This window comes from Mytilus trossulus, chromosome 2, assembly GCF_036588685.1.
Source record: "Mytilus trossulus isolate FHL-02 chromosome 2, PNRI_Mtr1.1.1.hap1, whole genome shotgun sequence".
Classification (NCBI taxonomy): domain Eukaryota; kingdom Metazoa; phylum Mollusca; class Bivalvia; order Mytilida; family Mytilidae; genus Mytilus; species Mytilus trossulus.
This window is the reverse complement of record NC_086374.1, coordinates 15569132-15583258: the sequence shown is the minus strand read 5'-3', so window position 1 is coordinate 15583258 and position 14127 is coordinate 15569132. Positions and strand designations below refer to the sequence as shown.

At 31.1% G+C, this 14127-nt stretch overlaps 1 protein-coding gene across 6 annotated transcripts in view; it reads left to right on the top strand.

Annotated features, from left to right (window-relative positions):
- The window catches only part of LOC134706584 (A-kinase anchor protein 9-like), a 129280-nt gene that overhangs the window by 64654 nt on the left and 50499 nt on the right, over window positions 1–14127 (top strand). For all 6 annotated transcript variants that reach the window (XM_063565645.1, XM_063565643.1, XM_063565644.1 and 3 more), the window contains 6 exons: window positions 1419–1631; window positions 4186–6267; window positions 8423–8544; window positions 9291–9738; window positions 10161–10363; window positions 11431–11538. In XM_063565645.1, coding sequence (XP_063421715.1) covers window positions 1419–1631; window positions 4186–6267; window positions 8423–8544; window positions 9291–9738; window positions 10161–10363; window positions 11431–11538 — 3176 coding nt within the window. The remainder of the gene's footprint in view (window positions 1–1418; window positions 1632–4185; window positions 6268–8422; window positions 8545–9290; window positions 9739–10160; window positions 10364–11430; window positions 11539–14127) is intronic.

Below are 14127 nucleotides of genomic sequence, written 5' to 3'. Positions count from 1 at the left end.
TGAATGTTTGGGTAGAAATATATACATTTTTATGACCCAACCCAATGTTAGAGATGATCATCATATGTTGAAATTAAGAGTCATAGCAATATACATTTTAGAAGAATCATTTCAGCCAGATTTAACCACGGTAGTTATTAATGCACTGCAATTATCACCTTCCCATTGTAGAGGAGGTCAGTGGAAAAACAGTTGACAATAAAAACTTTGTTTAAAGAATATTTGTAAGGTTATAAGTTGTCAACCCTGAGGTTTGCTTAAACAAATCTTTTATATAGCTAGAACAAAAATCATATTGTGAAAAAAATAGATGGAAAGAACTAAATCTAGGTATAATTGTATGTTGAGTTTAGGAGATAAAATGAAGTCTTTGTATAAAGATTTTATATTGGTGAGATTGTATATTCAGGAGACTGACATCTATGTACAAATTTCATTGATAAACATTGATCAGACTATAAAACTAAATATACAAGTTTAAACTATTTAAATACTGATCAATAAATCTCAGCAGTAGGTACAGGATATAAGTAATGGTTGCCAATCAGGCGTGACCATGTTTTAAAAATTCATTCTCTCTTTCCTTATATCAAGTAAAAGTTTAAATGAGCTTTTTGATGGGAATTCATATGTAAAATAAAATACAAGTGAAATTCCTTTGAAGCTGTTAGCTGATCATAAAATGTGCTGAGTCTCCTTTATATATACTTATGTATACTAGTTTTAAACTATTTCATTTGTGTTTCGTTTCGTGTTTGGATATACAGTATTTCAGAAAAAATAAGTTTTTACTTAAGAGGATGTACAAATATAATTTTAACAAATAAGGAATATTTATGTTTAAGATGCAATATTTTCTTTAAATATTATAATTTTATTAATAATTTTTCTTATCAGGAATACTTGATCTATAACTTAAACAAATTGACTTACAAACACAGATAATACATGTTTAGGTTAAAGATTTAAGGTTTTAACACAGTTCCAAAAATATTTTCTAACCCATTATAATTCAGTATACACATAATTTATTAATATATGGTTTAGTTTTTATTATAAATGGAATACATTTTTGCTAAATGATAGAGAATGGGGAATGAATTGATAATGTGTTTTAGATTTTATATATTTACATGTTAAGGATGTAACAAGTTTTTTGGAAGCAGTTTTTACAGATATTTCGAGAGAGAGCTCAAATGGAAAGGATTTTATCTAATTGTGGATTTTAAATCATGTAAATGGATGTGTTATAAGCTATGAAACACAAGGTAATTGAGAACATGGTTTGAAATAAGGATATGAAATGTGGATTTTATATACTTGTTGTTTTAATTAGATAGGCCTTCTTTTTATTAAATAAGAAATAATAATAGAGCCCTGAATTGTATTGTTTTATTACAGTTTGATTCATGTTTCAGATGTACGACAGACCTTGGAAAGCCAGCGTGAGGAGTTGGACCTGCTTCGTGCCTCTTTACTTCAGGAATATGAACAATTACTTACTGCCAGAACAGATCGTATGTCTAATGAAGCTCAGGAAGTAGAAAGATTACAAGAGGAAATGGAACAGTTACAGAAACTTTACAACAAGCAAAAGGCCAAATTCCAGTCTGCTGGTCCACAAATAACAGGTAATCTATTAAATGATGGACATCTAGTTAAAAAATGATTTAATTCACAAGCTACTTAATCCATGAACAGAAAAAAGAAGTACTTTAGAAAAAAAAAGGATCAAAAAATATTTATAAATTATTCAAGACATACCTATGGTTAATACCACTAAGATGTATTTTGACTTGAAATTAAAAGAACTTCAATAAAAATTCATTTTGATGTGGGTCGATGGATTCACTGAATGCTTGTTTGCTTTGTACTCAGTGGAAATTTTTATGTCAAGTTAAAGTTTCTTACCCCTCAGCTAAATTTTGCTGAAATTACAGGCTCTGAACTTGAAAATCACAGTTATATGGACTTTTTTTCCTAATGCCTTCAGATATTGGGCTGATTTTTGGTATGTGAGTTAACCATGATGAGTTACAGATCAAGTATTAGTTTAGTTCTGCTCCGCTAATTTTTGCTGAAATTACAGGCTTTGGACTTTGATTAATTGTTGAAAATCACAGTTATACAGACTTTTTTTCTATACGCCTCCAGATTTTGAGCTGATTTTTGATATGTGAGACTACCATCATGTTTGTGTCCACATGTGTTATTCAAATTGCAGGTTTTTCAACTTTTTGGGATGGGCCATTTGTGTCGCTTGTGTTAGTTTTTGTAAAAGTGGGCCAATCTGCAGTATAAGGGTTTAAAAGTTGTACAGGTTTCAAGAAGGATGTGTTTCACATGTATTTATCACCTAGATGAGTAGAATATTGATTGGAAACAGATGCCCATTTTTTTACATATCACTGGGCTGATTTAACATTTTATTTTTTTAGGTTATCATCTTATTTGGAAATGTCGACAAAATTAGTAATTAAAGTGTCAAGAAAAGTATATATAATAATCTTTATTATTGACATTTGATGTTAAAGAACTTGCAGATTTATATCACTCAAAGAATCAGGATTTTATGAAATAATGAGATAAAAATATAAGTCCAAATTAGCCTGGTGATATATATAAAGTCGTATTGAGGGATTTATTTTATTCACCCATTTGTACTTTATATGGCAATTGGGGTCCATAATAGAAGCAGGGGCCACTCTGTCTGCTGCACTGGACTACTTAGGGTTTATGTATTCCAGATGATTTGGAAAAAAGATGTTGTTCATGTTAAAAAAAAGCCCAAAACAAATCATGTTTATACATAGATATTCATTTGTTGTCTTTTTGGGGATTCTAGGTGATAGTTGACTCATCAGTTATCATCAAACTTCTCCAAAATAATATAATTTGACAAAAGGTCACAAGAAACTGCTACAAATATAATGAAATCAAAAAAGAATGTTCACAAAAAACATTAGATAGATTAGGTTTTAAAAAGGCTGATATTATGTTAACTTGACATTAAATTTAAAGTAAATTTTAATGTATTTTGAACATAATATTCTGATAGAAAAATAGGATATTTAACAGTTAGAAAATAAGACATAAATAAGTTCTTACCTACCACCCTATGCATCATTTAATAATATCAAATTGATATATATTGTAAAAATTAAATGAGCTTTATATTTTTCAATTCATGTGTTTTCTTCAGTAAAATGATGTTAACATATTATCCTACAGAAATGCAACTTTCATGCCATTATAATTTGAATTGAAACTCATTTAAGATTTTTCATGCATACCAGCTTAATAGGAAAAATACTTCGGAATGTAAATGCAATTTAAGATTTTAGTAAATAAAGAGTGAAAAAGTACATGACAGTACCTTCTTATGTATACATTTCATGTAATGTTATTTTATGGAGAGCATTATATCATATTACAGGTGTGCACACTGAATAGTTTTAACCACATGTTCTTACTTCATTTTATCTGTCATTCGTCAGAAATATTATTTAATGTCAATTTATATTTTAAATTTCCGAGTTAAGATATACTGAGAAACTTGGTTTTTACTTTTCTGCATTTCTACTACATATTGATATGTATGTGGTTGTACATATAAGAAGTTTTTCTCTATAATAATTTATTCCCAAGCAAGGACCATACTGACTTTTTAAAATGAAACCTTGCAACATCAGTGACCACTCATTCTGCCGGTGCAGTTTACTTGAAAAAAGAGAAATAAGAAAGACGTATAGTGCAGTCTGGATACAATAACAATGCTATGTCTCTAGATTAATTTTTCTTCTGAAATGTCTGGAGAAAATTTTCTGAAAATTAAAGATATATGAAAACATCGCAATATAATTTAAAGGGTACAAAAAAATAACAATTATTTTAGCAGCCATCTTCGACTTAGTTTGTTGATTGATATGTATTGTGCAAAATGAAAATTGTTTACTTAAGAGTCAATGAAAATGTATTCATGACAATGGGTGAAATATTGGTTGAATTTTAACAAAAATCTTCTAAAAACTAAGTCTGGATGGGTAAATGGATGCCAGTTAAATTGCTGGGTAGATGATTCCTTGCTAGATAATGTTATTAATATTAATTGTTGCGAGTAACTAAACTGAACAGCAGGGTAAATATACAGATATATATATAATCATATTCCTTATTTATTTACAGATCTTTCAAGTCTCAAGACACAATATGAAAATAAAATCAGTTCTCTTGAAAAATTCCACCAGGAAGAAATTCTACAATACAAAGAGGAAATAGAAGAATTTAAAGCAAACCAACAGGATTTTTCTTCTCCAAAGAGGGGTTCTGGGAGTGATGCAGTGACATCTAGTGGTGTCCCAGATGAGCAAGAGACAGAAAGAGATTACTTGAAATCAGCATATAATTTGACTGCTATTTCTGATGATTCACTTCAGTATGAAGATGAAACTAATGATAAAACCTTACAGGAACTTAAAACATTGTTGGCAAAAAAAGAAGATGAAATATCTGACCTCCAACTCAAGATTTCTCAAGAAAACATTGAAAATCAAGAAATGCATTTTAAATTGACTGAAAATTCAGATAAAATTCAGGAACTTGAAAATAAATTACGGGTAACCCAAGGTGAACTGGATGATGTAAATTCATTAATGAGTGATAAAGAGTGTAAAATAGAAACATTAATGAAGCAAAAACAAGCTCTTGGTGAAAAATGTTTACGTGAATTGGAAGAGTGTGAAAACAAACATGCCAAAATTGTTACTGAAATAAATGAAAAGTTCGAAAAAGTATTTACAGATCTGAAATCATCTCAAGCTGAAGTTTCCAAGTTAAAAGCTGAACTTGAAGCTTCTCAAGAACAGGAGAGAATGTTGGAAGAGCAATATGATGAATTACAACAACAACAAAAAGCAGCCATGAAGAATTTACAGGAACGATCTGAACATGACAATGAAGAAGTTATCAGTGAAATAAAACTTACTCATGAGAAAGAAATTGAAACATTGAGAGAAAAACATAAGGAGGAACTTGATTCTTTGTCGGAAAAACAGAAAGAGGATATTGAAACACTCAAACAGGAACTTGAAAATGTCCATCAAGAACAAATTGAAGAATTACAGCATCAACAAAGAGAGAAAAATGAATCTCTATGTCAAGATCTAGAACATGAGAGTCAAGTTGAACTTTCAACTGTTCAAACAGAATTCAAAGTTCAAATGGAGGTGGAATTGAAACGACAAGCTGCAGACATAACTGCTGGCCATGATAAAGAAATAAAAAAATTAAAAGAAGATTATCAACAAAAATTAGATGATATGAAAAACCAAATACAATCTGAAATGACAAAACAAGATCCAGAAAAATCAAATGACACCAAAACTAAGGACCAAGTTCTTGAGGAAGTTATACAAGAAGTCATTGAAGATAAGATAGAAAAAGCATTTTCGCCTGTAGAAGAAAAAAGTGGTGTTATTGAAGATGAAGAATCTTTAGTGAGTCGAGATAGTGATACACAGTCTCAGGAGACAGTGATAGAGGTGTCTAAATCAGAGGAGGATACTGTCAAGGAGAGGACTTTAGGGGGAACGGATAAAACTGAGGCTGATGGGGACAGTTTGGAGGAAGACAAAGACACCAAAGACAATACATTATCTGAATCATTATTACAGACTGATCAATCACAAGACTTTGACATGATTGATTCATCTCAAGATTTTGATCAAACTGCATCGTCAAGAGACTTCACACAAACTGCTTCCACGTTCAGTGCTTCGTCTAGTGACTCTAGTGAGAAGGGTTTACTACCTGCTGGTAAAACTCATGATAATACTGTGGCTGTTCTCATGCAAGAAATTGGAAGGGCTAAGGAGGAAACTGTTAAACAACTTCAGGAGGAATATCATACAGAAATAAATCAGCTCAATGAAAAATTAAAAGAGGCAACTGAGAAAAATTCTAAACTGGAAGAAAATTTCAAAGAAGATATAGATAAAGTTATTGAGGATTATGACATGAAAATCAAGGCTTTGGAAGAGAACAGTACAGCTTCTAAGGAAGAAATTGAAAAACAAAACAAACTGAAACGAGATTTAATCAAAGAACATGAGGATAATGTGTCTAAACTTAACAAGGAATATGACGAAAAAATGGAATTATTAAAACAGGAGTTAGAAGAATCATTTGATGGTGAAAAGGAGGAACTGAAAAAACAACATGAATTGGACTTAAATGAAGCAGAGGAAAAATATGAGACTCTTATTGATCGTAAGTTAAAGGAGTATGTTCGATAAGGTCCTAAAATGGCCCCCCTTTTTAGTGTAAATTTCAAACTCGGATTTATCGACCAATATCACAATAAATTATAGCTGATACATTGACTAGCTAGGATATAAACCATTTTGTTGAACATTTTACGTTTCTGCGTTTCATTATGACGTCACAAGTTGTACTCATGTTGATTTTACATGAAAAAATCAATGAAAATGGGTAAATTTCCATAGATTATTGGACAGGAAACATAGAGCGCATACGTCGACAACAAAGATCTTTTAAAATAATATTTGTAAAGACATTTCACATGTCTAATTTGAATCTTAAGCTTGTCGACGCCTGCGCTCTATGTTTCCTGGTCCTTTATTTGGTTGAAATCTAGCTGATTTTGTCAAATTTCACCAAAATCCCTTATTTTAACCTTTTATTGATGTAAAAATCAACGTGTTAGAATTAAACTTTGACAAAAACTGTTCTGTTTAACTTTCTAACATGTCTTTAAGGCAACTTAAAACATGTATTGTCTACATGGTCTAGTAGCTATGAACTTTATAATTGGGGCCAAATATGGCCCTTACCGAACTTACTCCTTTGTTAATGAATTATTTGTGTAAGAAGTTAATATCTCCAATGTTGTGAAACAAATTAAACATAAGACATAAGACATAAGACATTTTATTTCACTAAAGCCCCAACATGGGGTATGTTAGTACAACATTTTTTAACAAACTATAAAAGTATGAACATATTTACATATTTACATTAGAACATGGTTAACAAAGGTGCAATAATAGTATATATAATTAATACAGATATTTGACAGGAAGTACAAAATATAATAACATGATTAAGCACATGTATTAAAAGGTTTTAATAACACTTTTACAAAATTTTGCTATTCCAGTAAGTGTGAATAAATCTGATGTATTCATCAATTCTTCAAATTTTAAAACATTTGGGTTTTTACATATATCTAAAGGTAAAAATTTAGCTCACCAATTAGGCATTGAAATTAAATAGAGTTATCTCCCTTTGAACATTGTGAACAAAATCTTTAGCCTTTTTTCTTCATATTTTATTGTGAAACAACACTTATTCAATTCTATACGAAAAAAGTAAACTCAACTCTGAATAAGTAAACCATACAATGAGGTTCACAAACAGAGAACTGTAAAAGCAAATTGTATATCTGGTAAATGTGAAAACAAAAGTTGGTTACAGGGTGTATGACTATTGTATTCAAAACAGAAATGGATAAAAAAAAGTTGTATGACTATCAAATGTGAAAACTAATAAAGCTAAAGAAGAGAATGGCTGTTCTATGTGAATATATAAGTTAAGAAATGAGTGCTAAAATGTGACAGTTTAAACTCACATTTTGAAATATTTTTATTTGAACTAAACAGGATTTTTCTCAATATCACAAAAATTAGAAATGCATTTTAGTCTAAAATGACAATATTGCAGTAATAAATGCATGCAATAATTTCTGAATAAACAGCATCTTCGCTAGCCAAGGGTTACGATCCACTCCCGCTCTCTTCACCCTTGGCGGAATGAGCCAACATTTGTGATAACAATGTTGCGCCATCTATCGGAAGATGAAAATCACGCCAATTCCGAATACATTAGTCTTGACCAATGGTAGCACTTGAACTCTTCAATTTGGAGGTAAAAGCACGGTAGCGTCTAGATTCTACACACTTGGTAAAGCCGGAAATGAAAGCATACGTCAACATTCATGCATTTGTGCATGAAACATACACAGGAACTTCTATTTGTTGATTAAAAACATTCAAGTTTTCACTAAATATAGTCGTATGTTTAGGGATGTAAAGGCTTGTTGCACAAAAAAACACGTGGCAATTGTTTACAAACACTTTCTACATTTACACGTGATTATGTTATAGGCGCATTTTAATTGGATGCAGCGAGTTTTGACTGCAACCAATAAAAATCCTTACCTTGTGTCTCCGTAATTTTATCTCAATCCGCCAAGGGTGAAGAGAGCGGGAGTGGATCCTAACCCTTGGCTAGCGAAGATGAATAAACAGTAGCTAACAGAGTACAACGTATATGACTATTATATGTGAAACTGAAATGGCTAAGACAGGGTATGACTTTTATATACAATGCTATCTGTTTACAGGTATAAAAAGTGGTGAGGCTCCTGAAGTGGCTGATCTTATACATGAACGGTATGATACAGAGTTAGAAATGGCTAAAACACTAATGCAACAGGAATTTGATGAAACAATAGAATCAGAACAGGTAAACACATAAGATCATTGTTTATACTTTAGGGAGAAATTAGCGAGGAAAAGGAGGGTTTCAATTTTTGTTAAGAGCATTTTATGAAATATAAACAACACAATGGTGTTAACTTTCTTTCTGTTTCACTAACATAGTTATCTAGAAGTAGTCTTACACCTAGAAATGTTCAGTTTATACATTACTTAGAAAAAGTGTGATAGACCTTGAAAGTTTCCAAGTAGAAATACAATTGTTAGTATAGTTAAGCCTTTCTACGCACTTGCTAGGAACTATGATCTACCATTGTTTTCATAAAATGGACATTAAAAATGCACTTGTTAAAAAGGCCACACTTAAAAATATTTTGGTTTGCCCAAACCCTACCCAAAGGTTGAGGCAGTGGGTAGGTAGGTAGGCATTTTCTTTTTTTTTTTCAAAAAAAGAAATTGAAGTATCAGATATCACAAGTCTTCATGCCTATTTGATTAAAAAAAAAACTTCTTCAAATCAGGACAATAAAAGAATTTGAGTAGGCAGCTTTTTTCTGGGTAGGTAGCGTTTGGGCAAACAAACCTATTATTTATTATGGCCAAACCCATTGAGCTTCAACTAGTAATTAAATCAACATTGAAGAGATTAAACAAAATATTCTCTGCTAGCAATATAACAGATAATTTTTTCTCACTTACACAGTTTTACATGTATTAATACTTTATATATCTTCCTTGATATATTTGCTAATAAAAATGATAATTTCATTATAGGCCAGATTTATGGAACAGCATCAAGAATTAATGGATAAGTTTATAGGTGAACGTCAGGCAGAGGCAGAAGAACTAAGAATGCAACATGAAAAAGATATATCAGAATGTAGAAAGACTATTATTGATGAATATGATGCTAGAATTTCTGAGCTGGAGCAAAATCAAGAATTAGAAATCTCAAAACTGAAGGAAGAATTGACCAAGATTGTTTCTGAACCAGAGGATGTAGCAGCTGTTAAATCAGAAGAATCAACTCAGAAGACAGACGAGGAACTTGAGACAGATGACGAAACTAGGGAAGCAGATTTACCCTCTGACCCTGAAGTAGCCCGTCGTAGGTCTAGTGAAGAGAAGGATAACTCTATAGAGGACTTAAGGGACACCCATACCTCAATTATAGCCAGAATAGAGGCAGAATATGAGGAGAAACTTAAACGCATCAAAGAAGGTAAGACCTATGAATATTACTATAGTATGAAAAATGACTGGACAATCTGTATTCGTATGCGTTAATTTTATGCTTGAAAGGTAAAACTGAACTGTTACTTTCATGTTACACTAACAATGTTTTGTCTGAACTGTACATATTCTGTCATGAAATAAGATTTATTCAACGTTGATATTATCTTTAAAGTTTGAATAAAGCAAATAAACATTCATTTAAAATGGTTACAACTAATTTATTTAGAAATCCATCTTTTAATTTGAGTGCAATGTAACAAATTATTACAAAATAATTGTTTATGGTAGCAATTTGTTTTTAATTCTTATGAAAAGTAGATACACAGAACAGGTACCATCATGACATTTCTGGCGATACGCAAAACTTAAACACATTTATATGTATGTTTAACTTTTATTGAATTATAGAAATAGCTAGTACCCACTCCACTCATTCTGATGATTTAGATGGTGGAAGTGTAGATACTGTAACATCTAGAAAGAGTGCTGAACAACATAAACAGGAGTTATTGGCCTTAGAACAACAAATGTCAGACAAACATCAAAAGGAAATGCTAAATCTACAGACACAGCACCAGGCTAGGATAGAAGACATGGAAGACAAGTACAAGGTATTATCTCCCTTTAATTGTATTGCTGTAACTGATCAGAGACCACAATTATCGCCCTTTGATTTGCATTGTCCAAGAATATATCCCTAGTGACTGTGTGGACAGTGTGGTTCTTTCCAATATTTTTTATACCACTTCAAAATATAATTCTCCATGTTTTATACCTCAAATAGCAAGTAAGAGGATGAAATGATTCTGTCAAAAAATTTGGGTCATGAATTTTAAAGTAAAGTAGTAATTTGGTCCAGCTGAAAAAGGTTAGAAATTAGCACTTTAGCTGTCAAAATATTTCAAGACGCCCTTAACATAAAATTGTATATATTTTGAGTTAGAACCAATGAGGTTTTCTATAATTTTGATATAATTTGTCCCAAAAGTAGTACAACACACTTTTGTTGAGAAAGATCAGGTGGGATTTTTTTTCTCATTAATGAAAGAGAAATAGTGAAATAACTAGCGTCCAGTATGGTTCAATTTTGTCAAAATAAGCTTAAGATGAATTATTCACTTGCAAATGAATAATTCAAGTGAATAATTCAAGCTCATTGAATCTGTATTCATGTGAACTTCAATTTAAACCCTTAGCTAGAGATGGATAATGCATACATTGTGTGTGTTAAGTTATTTAAAGGTAAAGAATCATTTGGATGACTACTTCGATCCATAAAAAATCATTCTTATAAATGTAAAAACAATGATTAGAATATATTTTTAATCTATGATATGAAATTAAACAGACCTAGGTTCACAAGTTCACTTTCAATTAATATCTATATTTATGTCTATATCGCTTACATGACCATCAGAGGTATTGGAAGGTCAAGATAGTTAATTAGATGATATCAAGGCTAAAATACACACGATACAATGCTATATATTTTCGAGTCAATGTCCTGTAAATAGTTTAATTTGGACTATTTATAATTTTGATAAATGTTTTATATGGTTATAAATTAAATATGAGAATTTCAGTCAAATTGGTGAAACAAATTTAACAGCTAGTGCTTCTTCAAAAAGTAAACAGATATAAAACATGATTGTATAAAATCTTTACTTCTTTGTTACAGAAAGAGATTGGAAACTTAAAGAAAATTTTGGAGTTTTTACAGCATTCCTCCAGTTCAGAAGATACCATTCAAGGGCAGCTTGCATCTCCTGCTCAAACTGTTCCTATGGTAAATATATAAAAACATTTTTAAACGTCTACGTAAAATGATATTGTTTAATTGTACAACAAAGTTACTGTTTGATTAATTTTTTGACTTTCACAGTCAGAGCTTAGAATCTGATTTACATAATCCACATAATTTGTTGTTCAGATGTGCTTTACTAATTCTGACCAGGTGTTAATTAGCCTTTTCAATACAATAGAGTCATTTTGAGATGTACCTTTACTGATACAGGGCATCAATAAAATTGAGAATGGAAATGGGGAATGTGTCAAAGAGACAACAACCCGACCATAGAAATAAAAAAAAAAAAAGAAAAACCCAACAGCAGAAGGTCACCAACAGGTCTTCAATGTAGCGAGAAATTCCCACACCCGGAGGCGTCCTTCAGCTGGCTCCTAAACAAATATATACTAGTTCAGTGATAATGAACGCCATACTAATTTCCAAGTTGCACACAAGAAACTAAAAATAAAATAATACAAGACTAACAAAGGCCAGAGGCTCCTGACTTGGGACAGGCAGGGTTAAACATGTTTGTGATATCTCAACCCTCCCCCTTATACCTCTAGCCAATGTGGAAAAGTAGACACATAACAATACACACACTGAAATTCAGTTCAAGAAAAATTTGAGTCTGATGTCAGAAGATGTAACCATAGAAAATAAACAAAATGACAATAAAACATAAATAACAACAAACTACTAGCAGTTAACTGACATACCAGCTCCAGACTTCAATTAAAATGACTGAAAGATTATGATAACATCATATGACCATCAGGCACAATCCTTCCCATTAGGGATTTAGTATCATACCATCATAAGAAAAAAGAGAAGAACATAACCTGTGTCATGCCAACAACTGGTTTTTGAATTATTGTGTTTAGTTCCGATGCAAAGACCCTATAAGTGAATCAATATTAGCGCCAAAATATGCAATCTTTAATGACCTGACAACAGTATCATAACTATATCCCTTCTTAAAAAGTTTGTTAGTTTCTGAGGAGAATACTGACAAGTTTGTGCTTTATAATGAATATTTCCATAAAAACTTGGATGTGAAATGCCTGAACGTATAAGAAGTCTGCATGTTGAGCTATTTACTAATGATGTCCTTATACCAATGATAAAATTTAGTAAATGTTTTGACTAGTTTGTGATATCCCTGGTGTAATATTTTTTTAGTAATACATATATTTCTCTCGTTAAAATCTAAAACATTGTTACATACACGAGCGAATCGTACAAGTTGAGATATATAAACACCATAAGATGGTGACAAGGGAACGTCACCATTTAAAAATGGATAATTAACGATAGGAAATGAAAAATCATTTCTTTTATCATAAATTTTAGTATTCAGCTTTCCGTTAGTGATATAGATATCAAGATCGAGGAAAGGGCAGTGGTCATTGTTAGTATTAGCTTTATTTAAAGTAAGTTCAACAGGATAAATGTCTTTAGTATACATACTGAAGTCGTCATTATTGAGAGCCAAAATATCATCCAAATATCTAAAAGTATTATTAAATTTGTTTATTAGATGTTGTTTAAATGGGTCTTTGTTTATTTTTGTCAAACCATATATATGATCAAAAACTGAATGTATTTTCTCCATGTCATCATTCTTTTTAACTTGCTTTTGTGATGATCGTTAAAACTCCCTCTGAAATCATAATGTTCTTGTTAAATCATTGATTTTTTTTGGTCATGATATGTTATGTAATGAAGTAGGTAAAGGTATGTTTTCAAACACATGTTACAAGGCCAGTAACAGTAAAGATGACTAAAAATATTTCAATTATATAGACACCTACATAATTTTATGACCAAGTTTTAGAGTGGTCATCTAAATTATAAAACTTCATATAGTTTAAACAATAAACAAAGGTTAAAGAATACAAGACATATTGTTGCTATAAACAAGGAGAAAATCTGGATATTCAATGCCTTGCATACAGATGCTTTAGGTTCAAAAAATTGTTTGACCTCATTTTTATCTCGTCTGTGAAGATAGTCACAGAACACAAGAAAAAGGGATGCTAAACAATGGGATTTACTTATCAGAGGGTAGAAGACTTGGATGATATATACCTTGTATGATTGTAAACAGATCTTTGCCTTATGTTACAAATTTCCATCTTTCATATGTATTATATAGATTTTATACCCCCTCCATCTGTCAGTCCATCCGTCACAGGATTTTTTTTGTCAAATTTTTATCAGGAACTACTATACAAGGATTTCTTACATTTAGTTTCAGGGTTTATATAAGTCAGATTCATTGCTCAACAGCTTCATGTTAACTAAACACTTGTATCATTTTACACATGATAACCAAGTGAAAAAATTCATCACATTGTACTCAGGAACTACAATACAAGGATATCTGAAATTGGTTTCAGGGTTCAGCAGACCTTGAACTTATTACATGAATCAGTTTCTTGGTCAAGACAGTATATCAGATACAATAAGCAGAAGGTTAACTATATTTGGTTTATGAAAAAATTGTACATTTTACATGTCCATCTGGCAGTTTTCATCTGACCTTGACCTAAATTTAATGGTTCAATTGTCAATGTAAGGTTTTTG